The sequence below is a fragment of the Columba livia genome, chromosome 7 (assembly GCF_036013475.1).
Source record: "Columba livia isolate bColLiv1 breed racing homer chromosome 7, bColLiv1.pat.W.v2, whole genome shotgun sequence".
NCBI classification, from domain to species: Eukaryota; Metazoa; Chordata; class Aves; order Columbiformes; family Columbidae; genus Columba; species Columba livia.
The window spans coordinates 40,837,374-40,855,090 of NC_088608.1; the positions used below are offsets into that span (position 1 = coordinate 40,837,374).

Here is a 17,717-nt window from a genome sequence, read left to right on the forward strand (position 1 = left end):
TTAACTGTACAAGTCCTGAAGACTTTAAGAAAAACATGGTAGAGACACGGATCCTTAGAGCTTTCTCAACTTTTATGAACCCCATGGTGCATTTGGTGCTGAGTCCATGAACCTCAGATACTGAGAGGAGACTGAAAAAAACCTCTCAAGGACATAAAGTCAGAAGCAAATGCCAAAGTATCTCAGTGTGTTAACTGGCCCAACTGAGGGAAATTGCTGACAAACTCTCCTTGTGGACTCATTAGAGCAGATCCTTGGAGGCCATGATGGTAGATAGGCAAAGGTAACTTACAGACAATTCTGATGCTGAGAAAAGATTTGGTTTGATTTATGAGGCAGAAAGGCCAAGCCCTCACCCCAGCCCCTGGGAAGGCAGATCCTGTCCCTCATGCGTGGCTCTTCCTGGGGCAGTGGGATGTGAGGCGTGAAGGACAACAGCCTGACACCTCCCTATGGGGCTGCAATGAGGCAATAGGGCCCCCGTTCCATGAGGAAAACATGTATCCTCACAGGTCTAAGTGGCAGAGACCACTGCCATGGCCAAGTGGATGAAGATCTCTGTTCTGTGGTTGCCTTCCAGCCCTACCAGAGCCCTTGGCCATCTCTGCCACAGACTGGCTTACACTGTCACAGCCCTGTCTTCCCTGCAGGCTGCAGACACCCATCTCTCTTCCCTACCCTGCTCTCCCCCCAGCATTTCTGTACCTTCACTGATGTGTCCTTGGCTGTTCTGTGAAACACAAAGCGATTTTTATCTCCTCATTCCCTGTCTCCGCATTCCAAGAAGCACTTTGCAGCAGTTTTTCTCTCTCTTCTGCTGTTTCCTGCTACCAAGCAAAGCTCCATCATCTCAGAATCCATCCTTAAAGTATATGACCCTTCCCATCAGCCTGCTTGTGGCCTACCAGCTGGCCAGAAAGAAGTATCTTCACCATGACCTTCCAAGCCACATGCCTGCTGTTGGCCTTTCAGCTTCTCAGACAAGACTAAAGACATGCGCCTGCTGCAGATAAAAGTAAAATGATTGTCGCCCTCCAAGCCCATGCACCTGCTGGTGGTCTTTCAGCTTCTCTGACATGCCAGTCCTGCAAGGTGCCCCATGGCTACTCCAGAATAACTCTGCTCTGCCCCCAAGGGGTCAAACTGCTGTGTACGGTAGGGACAGGGGTTGAAGGTGATGTGGGTTGAGCATGAGAATGAGATCTATGGGTGCTAGGTGTTCAATTTAGGGATTAGGGATTAGAACTCACTCTTCAGGGTTAGGATTTAGGCATCTTGCGATCTGCTTAGGTGTGTGGTTAGTGTTAAGGTTACGGGCTAGCTTCATGAGTTAGGGTTTTTTTTAAGGTTGTGGTGAGGGCTAAGTTTAAGACTGGTATTTTAAGGCTAGGGATACAGGGTGGGGATTAAAGTGAGTAAAAGGATAAGAGGAAGAATAAGGGGTTATGGGTTTGGGATTTGGTTTAGAGGTACATTTTGGGGTTAGAGCTTAGTGTAGTGGATTACTGTCAGGGTGAGGACTAGCATTTAGAGGTAAGGTTAGGGTTTAAGATTACTGCTTAGAACCCAGATAAGGGCCTAACATGAATGTTTTCACAGTCAGTGTCACAGCAGCTTCACTGTTACCTGAACCCCTCAAAATCTTTCATCTTTGTTGGCCAAGCCATTCTTTTTTCTTCCAAATCTCCAGTCTCTCTTGTCCCAGTTCCCCTTGACCTTCCCAAATCTGTCATCATCTTGGGACCATCTTTCTGATGACCTTCATGACTTCTGAGTATTTGCCTTCCCGCTGCTGGTCAGTCAGGATCTGCCTGGCTCCAGGACTGTCTGAAATCCCACCTGGAGAGTTAGGAATAATTCATAATAATTCAGGCCAACAGTTAATTTTTAAGGTGACTGAATTTTGCTTATTTTGGAGGTGGCTGATATTGAAGGAGGTTGACTGAACCCAATCACTTGGTTTCAGGCTGATCCATTGTCTCAGACCAGTCTCTCCTATTGTCTCTGCGGATGGTGAGATGGGAAAGTCCTTGGACCACCCAGGGGACTAATGACTGAAGTGCTCTGGTTGCACAACAACACAGCTTTGTTTCACCACCTCAAACCCACCATCTCCTCCTCTTCCTCTCCTCCCCTTGCATTTTGAATCATCCTGGTTTTGGAGCTGTCTGCTCTACTCCTTTCTATGTCTAAAAACAAATGCAAAGACAAAGCGAAAAACACCAGTCTTTATTGTATATGTGTGATTTTTTGTGCTCCCTTCTGCTAGATGTGTAGTTTGATTTAAAAAAAAAAACAACTTAATAACTTCAGAAATCAGAGATTTGAGACTTTGTAACAGGTGCCTGTAAGAATTTGTTTTCCCAAGGCTCCCTCTATATTCAGTGGAGACAGGAGAAAACTCTCAAGGCTGAGTCCTCCCAGCCTACAACTGGCACACAAAAGAAAAGTTACGAGTCTCTTCCAGTCACTCTTCTCTTGCTCTGCATTTAGGTCAGGGCACTTGATACCAATAGCAATGAGCAACTGGAAGCAACTGCATTTCGGAGCAGATGGATGTAGAGATAAGACTGTATGGAACCATAACAAATTTCAGTCATTATTTGGAGTAACAAAGAAGACAAGTTATACTTATTCCCTATTCCACCCTCCCTTTCCCTTTCCTGAAGAAACAGAAAGAAGCTGTGGAGGAAAGCAGAGGATTACCAAAGAGATGCTTGATACTACTTATTCTGAAATCAGTGGATACTCAGGGTCCAAAAAGGCAAGTACTGAAAAGTAGCAAGAAGAGCTTTCAACATACATACATATTTGGTTTGGTTTGCTTTGCTTTGCTTTGCTTTGGATAGTTTAGTGTTTGTGCAAGACAAGAGATTACTTAGGCACATAGGTGTGACATATTTGGAACAGGTCTGCGTGAATTTGGAGTTTGCAAGGAACAGCTAACAGGCTGTTTAAAATCCTCTGTTCTGGAGAAAGAATTCTTCATGAGTGTTTGAAGAAGGTAGAAAGAAGACAACAAATTCTCTGAGACTCTAACCGAAATGTGATACAGAAAAATCAGGGTGTAAGAAATGCTTGAAGAACTATCTGTATTTGTGTAATATAGGAAGACAACAAGAAAGGAAAGAAGCAGAGAAGGAAGTGTAGAACCTTTCATCCTGCTGTGCAGTTATCACGCTTGCTTTTTGCTATGCTCCTGTCTCAACAGGATAAACTGAAATTCAGCATGGGACCAGAAAATACAACCACAGTTACTGAGTTCATCCTAGAAGGTTTCTCAGGGCTTGATCAAAGACTACAGCTCTTTCTCTCTCTGGTCTCTCTGCTCATATACCTGACAACAGTGGTGGGGAACGCTACCATCATTCTCCTGGTGTGTGTGGATCACCGCCTACAAACCCCCATGTACTTTTTCATCAGCAATCTGGCCTTCCTGGAAATCTGTTTTATATCCTCTACAAGCATCCAACTGTTTATAATCCTGAGTTCTGGCAGGAGAACAATCTCACTAAGCAGCTGCTTTGCTCAATCCTATTTCTATTCAGCACTGGGCTGTACAGAGCTTGTTCTACTTGTTGTCATGTCCTTTGACCGCTATGTTGCCATCTGCCAACCTTTGCATTATGCTGCCATCATGAAGTCTCAGCTCTGCATCCACCTCGTTGTTGCTGCTTGGGTCACAGGCTTCACACTCTTGAGTTACCGCCTGGTCCTCCCCTACAAGCTGACGTTTTGTGGCTCAAACAAAATTAATCATTTCTTTTGTGACAGCTCCCCTTTACTCAAACTGTCCTGCTCTGACACCAGACTGCTTTGGAAAATGGACTCTGTTTTCCTTTCCTTTTTCATTCTAGGTTCCTTATGTTTAACTCTGGTATTTTACATGTGCATCATTTTCTGTATTCTACATCTTCCAGCAGCCTCTGGGAGGAAAAAAGCTTTTTCTACATGTTCTTCCCATCTCACCACCTTGGCAATTGGATATGGGAGCTGCATTGCTCTCTACGTGTGTCCTTCAGAAGATGTTTCCTTGGAGAACAACAGAATCATAGCTTTGCTGAATACTGTCCTGTACCCATTCTTAAATCCATTCATCTACAGTCTTAGAAACAAGACTGTGATACTGGCCCTGAAAGAAGCCATTGCCCGTACAATAACTCAGCTTTTCCCCTGATCATGAGGCATTTCTGGACAGCAAGTCCAGTGATCTTCTATCATATGTTAAATAATACCAATGTATATGGATGTAACCTCAAGACAGAGATACCTCAGGAGATTTACAGGATCATAGAATCATTTCAGTTGGAACAGAACCTCGGGATCATTGAGTCCAACCATAACCTAACCTAACCTAATTTTAGCACTAAACTATGCATCTAAAAACCTCGTCTAAATGCCTTTTAAACACCTTCAGGGGTGGTGACTCCAGCACTTCGCTGGGCAGCCTGTTCCAACACCTGACAAACCTTTCTGTGAATAATTTCTTCCTACTATCCAACCTAAACCTACCCTGGTACAACTTGATGATATTTCCTCTTGTTCTATCTCGTTGGATTGTATTAAGTGATAAGGAGCTCCTCTGCACACACAAAGAAGGCATTAACAATGGCAGGAGGACTAAGTCAGTTTATATCCTGCCCCAGCTGCTCCCAGCACCATCGCTGGGGAGCCACCAGCTCACCACGAGCCCATCTCCAAAACCAAGAAGAGCACAAAGGCTCAATGGCAAGTCAGAACCCAAATTACAGGCTACTAAGGATGAAACATCTTGTCCCAAGGTTGTTCTGGGAAAGCCATCAGCCTCGTTGTCCAGGTGTGAAGCCCATCAAGAGGAATCACTGACCGAAGCTCTCTGGATCACCATTTGGACTAAGGGAATTGTTGCCTGGCGGTGCAGGACACATTATGGGATGGAGGGGAAGAGCATTTTTGGGTTACACAGGACTTTTCATGGGAAGCTTGGGGAAGGACCCCATCCAGTGCAGTCTGTCCTGTCTTCTCATTAAACTTAATTTCTAAGTCTTTGCTATGTGAGCAAATCTCTTCTCTGCACAAACGTGTAAGTGTAGCAACTGGAGCAGGGCCAGGGGGTCAGACAGCCTGTATGTCATTGGTGCCAGCGACCGAGAGACCAGAGTGAGTGGACATAGTGTGTCTGTGGGCATGTGTGTGACTGGGGTTGTCTGTACCAGTATCTGGAATGTGGCTGTGGCCCTGGGGGCTCACGTGTGCTGGTGTCTGCGCCTGGCCAGGCTAATATCATGGGGAGGCTACTGAGCAGATTGAATGTTTGAGCCCAGGATCGACCCTGTAAAGGTGTATGTATAAAATAGACTAGACTAAACTACACTGGAATAGTTCAGTTGGTAGGGGCCTACAACGATCACCTAGTTCAAATACCTGACCCATTCACGGCTTACCAAAGGATAAATCATGTTATCAAGGGCATTGTCCAAATGCCTATTAAACACTGACAGGTTTGGGGCATTGACCACTTCTCCAGGAAGCCTGCTCCAGTGTTTAATCACTATCTCAGCACAGAAGCTCTGCCAGGGAGCACCAGCCTTGTTCACTCCAGGGTTGTTCTCTTTCCACTCCCTCACTATCCTTCTCAGCACTTGTGTTGGTGTAAGGCCTGACCACTCCTGAGGTTTGGTCACAGTCCTGTGGTGTGGCAGTCCTGTAATCGCAGGCAGGGACAGGCAATGGGCACTTCTGTGACAGAGCTGGCCATGGAACAGCATCTCCATCAGCAAGGGGATCTCCTTAGAGCAGTGGCTGGAGGTTTAAGTCTTCTTCCAAAGTTGCTCTCAAGAACATGCCTAAGGAATAGACTCAGAAGAGGCTCGTTGCTTTGCTTGTTTCTCTGTGGGCTCAGTGTGATGACATCAGGGTCCCAGTGCACTTCTTGTGACACTTAGGGCTGGTTCAGTTCTTGCTTGTTGGTGGTCAGCACCCACACAGATGGTAAATAAGGCAGGGTTCCTCTGAGCACCCTCCATGGCCACCTAAGAGCTTGTGTGGGAGGCGGTCAGTGGCAGTGGCCAACCATCAGCTGAGTCTGCCTCCCAGTCTGACCAGTCTGACCCTTCAGAGTCACCACAGCTAAGTCACCAAGGCAAACCTGCTTTACAAAGCAAAACTCCCCACTTGGGGCTGTGGGGACCATGGGGACAGGGTGCAGGAATAGCTGGCCAGGCCAGTGCAGGCACACTCTCCTCGGGTAAAAGTTCTGTGGGGACCGGGATGTCCCAGGAGAAGAGCAAGGCATTGTGTGTGTGAATGAGAGACATGAAAACAGCCTGTCATGCTACTGGATGACAGCTTGGGGTTACTGTCTCTTGCAACCACCATTTTGATCATTGTCCTCTCACCACAGCTGGGAGAGCTTGTTCTTCCCCCCATGGAAGGACACCAGATGGTCAGAAGTCCAGGTGAGCACTGAGGGGAGATGTGAACATGCACATAGTGTGTGTGAGGGAAGATGAACCCAAATGAGCACAAATACAATCAGCTATTCCTGTGAAGACCATGGAGGCCTGTGGGACAGCGTATCAAGGTCACTTCATGTTGAGATGAACCTCCTCAAGAAACTACCTGAATGAAGCACTGGGATGTGATTCCTTGAACTGAGGTCCCAGTGTCCTCCCTGGAGACCTGATACGGCTCCCCCACCCAGACTCAGATACTGCCCAGCTTTGTGTCTGGTGAAAGAAGCATCACTGCACGCAGACGTGTTAGGACTATTTCCTACAAATCTTGCATGTACTAAGTATTGGTTTTGTGGGGATTTTTGTTGTTGTTGTTGTTTGGTTGTTTGTTTTTGTTTTCTGTTGGCCACATCCTGTGACCAGCACTGGGCTGTATGCCAGCCACTTCATTTTGAAAGATTCATGGGTTGGACCTTGGCTATGTGGATTTCTATACCCTACAGTCATCACTTCATTCTTGGCCCAGATACAGTTTTGTGGCCTCAGTGTAGTTGATGACTTCTGTGATTTTGCCCCATTGCTGGAGATCTCCTGCAGTAACACTGTGACACTCATGCTTTCATAACCTGCATTTCAGAGACATTTCTCCCCTTCCTGTTCACATGGGAGTCACATTAATGCACCACTGCTCCCTACTCCAGTGTAGACAGGCACAAGGCCTTCTCCACCTGCTCCTCTCACCTCACCTGTGCCACTATTCTCTACAACACCCTCATCCTTGACTACCGGATGCCCAGAACAGCCCTCCCGAGACAGTTTAACAGTTTGACAAAACCTTTTTTTCTACACCATCCTCACATCCCTGCTTAATCCCCTCATCCACAGCTTAAGGACCAGAAAAGTTGGGTACAAGTGGTGCATTGAGAAAAATGGTCAGTAAAGATCTGAGGTGAACAGAGAGCCCATCAACATGTTGGCCTGCTGTTCTCTTCTGAACAGGCCCAGAGGACCTGGACAACATTCGCTGTGTCCCAGAAACTCACCTGGAAGGTCGGGATATGGAGAAAGCTTTTGATGTGGTAAGGGATAGACAGGTACTGGTGGAACTGGCTGGTGTCACTGTGCGACATCTCTCAAAAAAGTCACGGTTCTCAGGGAGGTTGCGTGTTTCTCTAAGAAAGAAAATATCAAAAATGACTTTTCATAGAATCATAGAATAATTTTGGTCGGAAGAGACCCTTAGGACCATCAAGTCCAACCATAACCTAAATCTGGCACTAAACCATGTCCCTAAGAGCCTCATCTATATGACTTTTCACCACCTCCAGGTATGGTGGTCAACCACTTCCCTGGGCAGCCTGTTCCGTTGCTTCATAACACTTTCTGTGAAGAAATGTTTCCTAATATCCAAACTGAGCCTCCTCTGGTGCAACTTGAGGCCATTGTCTCTTGTCCTATCACTTGCTACTTGGAAGAAAAAGGCACCACCTTCCATGATACAACCTCCTTTCAGGTAGTTGTAGAGAGTGAGAAGGTCTCCCCTCAGCCTCCCCTCCTCTCCAGGCTGAACCCTCCAAGGTCCCTCAGCTGCTCCCCATCACACTTGTACTCCAGCCCCTTCACCAGACTTGTCACCCTCCTCTGCACTCTCTCTAGCACCTTGATGTCTTCCTTGTCATGAGGGCCCCAAATCTGACACCAGGATTCAAGGTGCGGCCTCACCAGTGCCAAGTATAAAGGGACGATCAGTTCTCTAGTCCTGCTGGTCCACACTATTCCTGCTACAAGCCAGGATGTCATTAGCATACTGGCCACCTGCACACACACTGGCTCCTATTCAGCTGCTGTCAATCAACACCCTCAGATCCCTCTCTGACAAGCAGCTTTCTAACCACTCTTCCTCGAGCCTGTAGCGTTCATGGGGTTGTTGTGACCCAAGTACAAGACCTGGCACTTGGCCTAGTTAATACAATTGGCCTCAGCTCAAGGATCCAGACTGTCCTGATCCCTCTGTATGGCTTTCCTACCCTCCAGCAGATCAACACTCCCACCTAATCTGGTGTCATGTGCAAACTTACTGAGGGTACACTCAATCCCCTCATCCAGTTCATTGATAAAGATATTAAACAGAATTGTCCCCAGTACTGAACCTTGGGGAACAAGACTTGTGACTGGCTGCCAACTCGATTTGACTCCATTCACCAGAACTCTTTGGGCCCAGCCCTCCAGACAGTTCTTTATCCATCCCAGATACACCATCCAGGCCATGAGCTGCAGCTCCTCCAGGAGAATGCTGTGGGATACGGTGTCAAAGACGTTACTGAAGTCTAAGTACACAACATCCACAGCCTTTTGTTCATCCACTAAGTGGGTCACCTTGTCATGAAATGGGATCAGGTTGCTCAAGCAGGACCTGCCTTTCATAAACTCATGCTGACTGCGCCTGATCACCTGGTTGTCTTGTATGTGCTATGTGATGTCACTCTGGATGATCTGCTCCATGACCTTAACCAGTACCAAGGAAAAGGCCTGTAATTTTCTGGATCCTCCTTCCAGCCCTTCTCATAGCTAGGCATCACATTCACCAGCTTCCAGTCAAATGGGACCTCCCTAGATAGCCAAGATTGGTGATAGATAATGAAAGTGGCTTAGTGATCACCTCTGCCAGCTCCCTCAACACCCTTCGGTGTATCCCATAGACTTGTGTGTGTCCACATGGTGTAGCAGATCGCCATCTATTCCCCTCAGATTATTGGAGCTTCATTCTGCCCCCTGTCCCTGTCTTTCAGGTCAGGGGGTGTGTACCTGGAGCACAGCTTGTCTTACTATTAAAGACTGAGGCAAAGAAGGCATTTAGCACTTCAACCTTTCCCTCATCCCCTGTCACTTTGTTTCTTCCCTCATCCACCCAAAGGTGGAGATTCTTCCTATCACACGTTTTGTTGCTGATGGATTTATTAAAGCATTTTTTTCTTTTTTTTCGGCACTAGCCAGGCACAGCTCTACTTGAGCTTTGGCCCTTCTGATTTTCTCCCTGCATAACTTCACAACATCCTTGTAGTCATCCTGAGTCTTCTGCCCCTCCTTCCATAGGTTATAAACTCTCCTTTTATTCCTAAGTTCCAGCCACAGCTCTCTGTTCTACTAGGTCAGTCTTCTCTGCTGGCTCGTCTTTTGCCACATGAGGACAGCTGCTCCTGTGCCTCTAAGATTTCCTCCTTGAATAGCCACCAGCCTTCCTGGACTCCTTTCTCCCTCAGGACTGCCTCCCAAGGGCCTCTGACAGCCAACCTCCTAAACAGATCAAAATCTGCCCTTCGGAAGTCCAAAGCAGCAGTTCTGCTGATCACCCTTCTAACTACACAAGGGTAAGAGTAGGGTCCTGCACCTGGGGAGGAATAACCCCAGGCACCAGTACAGTTGAGGGGCAGACCTGCTGGAAAGCAGCACTGCAGAGAAGGACTTGGGAGATCTGGTGGACAACAGGTTGACCACGAGTCAACAATGTGCCCTTGTGGCCAAGAAGCCAACCGTGTCCTGGGGTGCACTGGGAAGAGTGTGACCAGCAGGTCAAGGGAGGTTGTTATCCCCTCTACTGGTGAGGCAACATGTGGAGTACTGTGTCCAGTTCTGTGCTCCCCAGTTTAAGAAGGACAAGGAATTACTGGAGGAAGTCCAGTAGAGGGCTACAGAGATGGTTAGGAGCGTAGAACATCATTCTGATGAGGAAGAGACAGAGAGCTGAGTCTGTTCAGCCTGGGGAAGAAAAGGCTGAGAGGTAATCTCATCAACGTTTATAAATATCTCAAGGGTAGATGTCAAGAGGATGGACCAGATTCCTTTCAGTGGTGCCCAATGATAGGATGAGGTGCAATGGGCACAGACTGAAGCACAGGAGGTTCCATCTGAATATGAAGAGAATCTTCTTTACTTTGATGGTGACAGAGCACTGGAACAGGCTTCCCGGAGAGGTTGTGGAGTCTCCGTCTCTGGAGACATTCAAGACCCACCTGGACACATTCTTGTGCGATCTGCTCTGGGTGTACCTGTTGTTAGCAGGTGAGTTGGACTTAGATGATGTCCAGATGTCCCTTCCAACCCTAACCATTCTGTGATTCTCCAATAACAGAAAACTCAATCATTTCAGGATCCTTATGCCCAAGGCAACCTGCAACCAACATGTTACACACGTTTGGCTTACTGACCAGCTCTGGCAGTTGTCTTCCACACACTCCAGGAGTCTCCTGAACTCCTTCCTCTCTGCCATGCTTGATTTCCAGCACACATCTGGTAGGTTGAAGTCTCCCATAAGAACAAGGTCTAGTGATCGACAGATTTCTCCCAGCTGCCTGCAGAATATTTCATCTGCCTCTTCATCCTTGTTGGGTGATCTGTAACAGACCCCCTCCAGCATAACTGCCTTGTTGCCATTCCTCTTGATTCTCGCCCATAAACACTCAACCCTATTATCACCCTCATGAAGCTGCAGACAATCAAAACTCTCCCTAACATACATGGCTACTCCACCTCCTCTCCTTCCTCACCTATCCCTTCTGAAGAGTTTACAGCCATCCAGTTGTGAGAGCACTCCAGTCATGACAGTCATCCCACCATGTTTCTGCAATGGCAACTACATGGTAGTTTTTGTGCTGCACAATGCCGTCCAGCTCCTCCTGTTTGTTGCCCATGCTGCCTGCATTCATACAGATGCACTTCAGCTGGACCACTGATCCCACCACCTTTTTCTGGGAAGAAGCCCTGATTACTTTTCAGGCATCCTCAGGTGCTTCCACATTTTCTAACACATAAATAACCCTTGTATCTCTTGTATTGCACAGCTCTCTATCCCCTGCCTCTACTGGGATTGCAGACTGAAGGGCCTCTTTAGCATCCCTTCTTTCAAATGCTGGCATCCCACCCTTGGGTTTGCCTCTGCCACAGGGTTTTCTCCCCGTTCAAATCTAGTTTAAAGCACTTTCAATGAGCTCTGCTAACTCCTGCCGCAGGATCCTTTTCCCCTTGGACACAGGTGAATCCCATATGTCACCAGCCATCCAGGTGTCATGTAAACTGACCCATGATCAAAAACCCCAAAATTCTGCTGGTGACACCAGTCCCTCAATCAGGTATAGATCTGCTGGATCATTTTGCATCTTTCCTCATCGTTCCCTGCTACTGGGGGGACAGAAGAGAACACAACTTGTGCTCCTGATCCCTTAACTGGTTTTCCCAAGGCCCTGATGTCCCTTTTGACTGCCTTTGGATTTCCCATTGCAGTCTCATTGCTGCCCACCTGAATAATTAGTAATAGATAATAATCTGAGGGCCTTGCCAGAGTAGGAAATTTTCTCTTCATGTCTTTAACCCTGGCCCCAGAGAGGCAGCGGACTTCCCTAAGAAGTGGGTCTGGTCTGCATACTGAGCCTTCTGCTCCCTTTAGAAGGGAGTCTCCTAGGACAATGACCTACTTTTTTTCTTTATACCCTTGATGGAGGGTGCAGATCAACTTATCCTCTGCAGCACCTCCAACTATCTTCCTCAACATTTGTTAAGACCAGGTGTAGGTAGATGAGGTGAGATAGTGAGATAGTCTATGTCATCATTGCCTCAGTTTTCATCAGCAAAGTCTCTCAAGCCTTTGTGCCTCAAGTCAGGGCTCTGGAGAGCAGCCAATGGTGGACAGGAATCTCAGGTTACTTGACCAAACTAAACCCTTACCAGTCCATGGGACCAGAAGGTTTGCAACGGAGGGTGCTGAGAAAGCAGGATCATGCCACAGTGAGGCCAGTCTCCAACATCTAGAAAAAGTCATGGAGACTGGGAGGACTCCCTGACAACCGGGCAAGAAGTTGCCAAGAGAACCAAAGCCTTTTTCCTCTTGGCTATGGCAATTGTCTCTGCCACCAAGGCCTATGAAGAGACATGTTGTCCTCAGGCACTGGGGGCACCTCATGGCCTCCTTGCACACGTCCAGTAAGGCTGGGAACTGTCACACCATAATCCTTCACTCACCATCACACAACCCACATGCCCATGACCCAGGAAGAGCCCTGAGAAATGTGTGAGAGACAAGATCTGCCTTCCCAGGGGCTGGGGGTCAGGCCTTGGCCGCTCTGCTTCACCAAACAAACCCAGGGTGTTCTCAGTATCTCAACTGCCTGCACACTACCCTTTGTTTATCTGCCATCATGGCCTCCAATTATCTGCCCTAACGAGCCCCTGGGAAGGCTTTGCTGGTATTGACTCTCAGTGGAACTCATGAATACTTCAAGGTACTTAAAACTTCTTTCTTCTGACTTTGACTTCTGGAGAGGTTTGTGCAATCTCCTCTCAGGACCTGAGCTTCAAGGACTCAGCACCAGATGCACCATGGGGCTCATTACAGTGAAGAAAGCCCTAAGAAACTGTGTCTCTCTTGTATTTTTTCTTCTAGTCTTGTACAGTGACTTAGAGAGTTTTCTTGGTGGAATTATGGAGAAAGATTTCAAAGAGCTTCTAATAAAAATGTCTTTCTCTTGTAAAGGGTACATTTTATTATATTTCAGTTTAGAGATAAAATCTGATTGATGTTGATCCAGGGTGTCTCCTAAGGAGGTCTGGACTGGTAGGAGAAACTGTCCCTCGAGGTCTGACACAGTGTGGACCAGCTTGCTCCTCACCTCCCCAACCCCATCATTTCTCTCATTGGCCACCTGGGACTTGCATCCCTTTTCTTTACATCACACTTCCGCACGGCAGTCTGCAGCTGGATGTTCCAGCTTTGCACCAGCTCCCACCTGCTCTCCTTAGAGACCTGGCTGCACACAGGCAAAGAGGGATTTCTCTTATTTTTGAACAAACAAAATAAAACTGATAAGATTAATGATTAAAAGAAAACACACTCCTCAAGTGTATGCCAAGTACAAGCTGCCACCAATGAGGTTCAAATCCCACAAGGCATAACCATACAATAAATGTTTTATACAGAAATGAATTATACAATAAAAGCAATTAAAGAGTTGGCCAAAGACAGACTACTGAAATACAGGCAAGATTTAACTCCTTGAAGCTGAAAGCGGCAACTGTATTGCTGAAAGGTGTCTGAATGATCAAAGAGCAAGGGGAAGGAAGATCCAGAAAGAAATCACACCTGCTTGTGTGTATAGTGGCTGCTGGAAATGGGGCTTCAGACATGGTCAGTTTAGTTAGGGCAGGAGGAAATACACGAAGGATGAGGGAGATCAGATGGACAGCCTAACAGAGAGAATGCTGACAGGGTGTCCTGGTTTTGTTAAAAAACAAGTTTCTCTTTTAGTGAATTTGCCTGTCAGCTAAAGCTTCATATCAGCTGCATTTTCCTGGAGAACCAGATACATGTTTTGGTAGACATAGCAATGGAATGCAAACTTATTGATAAGCATGGATGGACACCTTGCGAGAGGGGCAACGAGAAACAGGTGACCAAGAAACTGACCAACTGTGTATAACATCCCATTCACGTGAATACTTCACATAAAAGTGGGAGATCACGAGGATCTCGTCCCTTCTTTTCCTTTCTGCTTATGGCCGACATGAGGAGAGGTTCTTGCTAGTCGTCCCTGCGAACCGAGGTCTAGTGACAGACTGAATCCAGCTCCGGTTGGTTGCAGAGTCCAGTCCAGGACTTCAGGTGCCGGCTCTGCAGTTGCTGAGACTTTCAAGATTGGTTTTGTATAGTGTGTATTATTTTCTCGATTCTTATTAGTAGCATTAGTAAAACTATTTAATTTTTCCAGCTCTTCTCTCTCTGTCCTTCTTTTCCTCCTGATCGCCTGTCCTTAGCGGGAAGGGGGGAGAGGAAGGGGCAAAAGGGGGAGGTAGGGGGAGGAGAGGAACTTAACAATACATCTGCCAGCATTTTATTGTCACCCCGCAATCTAAACCCTCGACACAGGGCCAGTCTAGTGGAAGATCAGTGGTTCTCCTCTTGCCACAAATGCCCATCCTGAAAAGTCTCATTTTGATCTCATGGAAAAACATTGCTATTTTATTTAAAGTATTCAAAACAAAGAAAGGAGAATAACAAAACCAACAATGTTTGATGCTTAAAGTTGCAATAAGACATTTCCTTCACTCTACATTTCATTTGGTTTCCTTATTCCTTCATTTTTAAAAAATGTTCTCTGCATTTCTATCATAATGAAGCTTACAGCATTAAGAAAGTGCTGAGAGCTTGGAGACAGGAGATGCAGGAGAAGATGAAGATCACAGTATCACAGTATCACAGTATGTTTGGGATTGGAAGGGACCTCAAAAGATCATCCAGTCCAATCCCCCTGCTGGAGCAGGAACGCCCAGGTGAGGTCGCACAGGAACATGTCCAGGCGGGTTTTGAATGTCTCCAGAGAAGGAGACTCCACAACCTCCCTGGGCAGCCTGGGCCAGGCTCTGTCACCCTCACTGAGAAGAAGTTTTTTCTCAAATTTAAGCGGAACCTCTTGTGTTCCAGCTTGATCCCATTACCCCTTGTCCTATCATTGTTTGCCACCGAGAAGAGCCTGGCTCCATCCTCATGGCACTCACCCTTTATATATTTATAAACACTAATAAGGTCCCCCCTTAGTCTCCTCCAAACTAAAGAGACCCAGCTCCCTCAGCCTTTCTTCATAAGGGAGGTGCTCCACTCCCTTAATCATCTTCGTTGCCCTACGCTGGACCCTCTCCAGCAGTTCCCTGTCCTTCTTGAACTGAGGGGCCACAACTGGACACAATATTCCAGATGTGGTCTCACCAGGGCGGAGTAGAGGGGAAGGAGGACCTCGCTCGATCTACTAACCACCCACCTTCTAATACACCCCAGGTACCATTGGCCTTCCTGGCCACAAGGGCACAGTGCTGGCTCATGGTCATCCTGTTGTCCACCAGGACCCCCAGGTCCCTTTCCCCTACACTGCTCTCTAATATGTAATTTCCCAACCTATACTGGAACCTGGGGTTGTTCCTGCCCAGATGCAGGACTCTACACTTGCCCTTGTTAAATTTCATCAGGTTATTCCCCACCCAACTCTCCAGCCTGTCCAGGTCCCGCTGGATGGCAGCACAGCCTCTGGTGTGTCAGCCACACCTCCCAGCTTAGTGTCATCAGCAAACTTGCTGATAGTACACTCTATTCCCTCATCCAAATCGTTAATGAATATATTGAATAATATTGGCCCCAGTACTGACCCCTGAGGCGCTCCACTAGATACTGGCCTCCAACTAGACTCTGCACCATTGACTACCACTCTCTGGCTTCTCTCCTTAATCCAGTTTGCAACCCACCTCACTACTCTATTGTCTACACCACACCTCCTCAACTTAGCTGTGAGGATGCTGTGGGAGACTGTGTCAAAGGCTTTACTGAAGTCAAGGTAGACCACATCCACCGCTCTGCCATCATCCATCCACCTTGTTACATTCTCATAAAAGGCTATGAGGTTGGTCAAGCATGACTTACCCTTGGTAAAGCCATGCTGACTGCCCCTAATAACCCTCTTATCCTTGGTATGCCTTGAGATGGCACCAAGGATAAGCTGTTCCATTACTTTCCCAGGAACAGAGGTGAGGCTGACCGGTCTATAATTACCCGGGTCCTCCTTCTTGCCCTTTTTGAAGACTGGAGTGAAATTTGCTTTCCTCCAATCCTCGGGCACCTCCCCCGTTTCCCAAGACTTGGCAAAGATGATGGAGAGTGGTCCAGCAATGACTTCAGCCAGCTCCCTCAGCACCCGCGGATGCATCCCATCTGGACCCATGGATTTATGGATGTCCAGACTATTTAAGATGACATGACTGGAGGTAGGTTTTGATGCCATTTCTATTGCAGCCACCCGACTGACTTGCGGCAGGTGGGTCAGACAAGAGGCCCTGGGGCTTGCTCAGAGGAAGGGCTCTGCATGGGAGGGGATGACAGGCAGTTTTCCCAGTTCTCATTTCCATGACTTTACCATGTTGTACTGCCTTCTTTCCTGCCCACCTCTCTGCTTCATGGACCATTTCCACCTGCTTCTCTGTTCTACATCCTTTTCCTCACAGTAATTTCTGAGGGATCCTATCCCACCATCTATGTGTTCAAAACTCCCCCTGGGAGGCTACTGTCTAAAGACACCTCCCTGCTTGTAGGTGGTAAAGAGCAGGTCAGACAAACTGTGGTGTTGACAGCAAAGTGGATGCTGGTACTGTCTGTAGGCTGAGAGATAGGTGCAGCAGTTTATCATGTTCCTAGCAGACCTAATGATCACACCGCTTAATGGTTCAAGAGTCCCAGTCACTTCTCTGAAGTCACCAGCTCCTTTCCCCTTTACACCCCCCAAGCATGAACTGAAGGCTAAAGCAAAAACCTTCCTTTCCAGGTAACTCCTGCCTGGGCCTTGCTCTCAAGTGGAAGGTCCTCAGAAGGAGGAAGGAACTGTCAGAAGTGCCCTGTGGGTGATCTGGAGCAGCCCGGGCACACGCAGCACCCTTTTGAGAGCAGAAGGACCCTGTCCTGTTAGAGGTCGCTCCTTCCACCCAGAGCTTCTCCCCTCAGTGTTCCTGGGATCTCCCCGGGCAGGCTGAGTGCTGAGCTCTGCAGGACAGCCCTCGGTATGCCTGGGTGCTCACCCAGCTTCACACCCCTGCAGCCACCCCTGGGAGAAAGCAGCTTTCATGGCCTCTCCACTGATGCTGCAGCAGGGAACACCTCTTGTAGAGAATGTCCTCCTTCTCCACGCCAGAAAACAAAGGAGAACCGTTCTTACAAGTCCCACCAGTCATGTAATGTTTCAGCTTTTGGAGATCTCTCCAGGAAATGCAGCTGCATTGTCCTACATGCAGAGACTTACCATGTTAGGACTGTGAAGATTTGCCTCTCATTGAGCACTCAGCAACCTACCACCCTACATGGTTTTTACCCTCTCTCTGCCTGGCTCCTCTGCCCTCGGTGCTGCAGGCAGAGCCCTCATCCCTGCTGCGTGTGCAGAGGAGCTGCTCCTGGGCAGAGCTGTCTCTCTGCAGCGCTGCCGCTTCCATGAGCTCCCTCTGTGCCAGGAGCCCAGCCCAGCTCAGCAGCACAGGAGCAGCACAAGGGGGCACTTTCTCTGTCCCCTCTGGGCTCCCTCCAGGTGTCACTGGGGCTCCAGGGGAGCCTCCTTTGAAACAGGCTGACATAACTACTTATTTTCTGACCTTCAGCTGGGGAGAAAAACTTCTTCCCAGTAGTTGATTTTCTCAATCAGAGACAGCTTTAGCTCCAGGAACACCCTTTTTGTTTTATTATTGTTAGACAGGACACCAGAGAGTGCAGGG

The 17,717-nt window shown here is 47.7% G+C and overlaps 1 protein-coding gene across 1 annotated transcript; it reads left to right on the forward strand.

The window, feature by feature from the left end:
• The first annotated feature begins 3,087 nt into the window (after positions 1 to 3,087).
• Positions 3,088 to 4,298, forward strand: LOC135579982 (olfactory receptor 6M1-like). Its single transcript, XM_065070032.1, has one exon. The coding sequence runs from the start codon at positions 3,194 to 3,196 to the stop codon at positions 4,175 to 4,177; it is 984 nt and encodes a 327-aa protein (XP_064926104.1). The 5' UTR covers positions 3,088 to 3,193; the 3' UTR covers positions 4,178 to 4,298.
• The last annotated feature ends 13,419 nt before the right edge of the window (positions 4,299 to 17,717 follow it).

Excerpts from the sequence above, each read along its gene's own strand:
- LOC135579982 (XM_065070032.1), top strand. The coding sequence starts at position 3,194 with ATGCTCCTGTCTCAACAGGATAAACTGAAATTCAGCATGGGACCAGAA.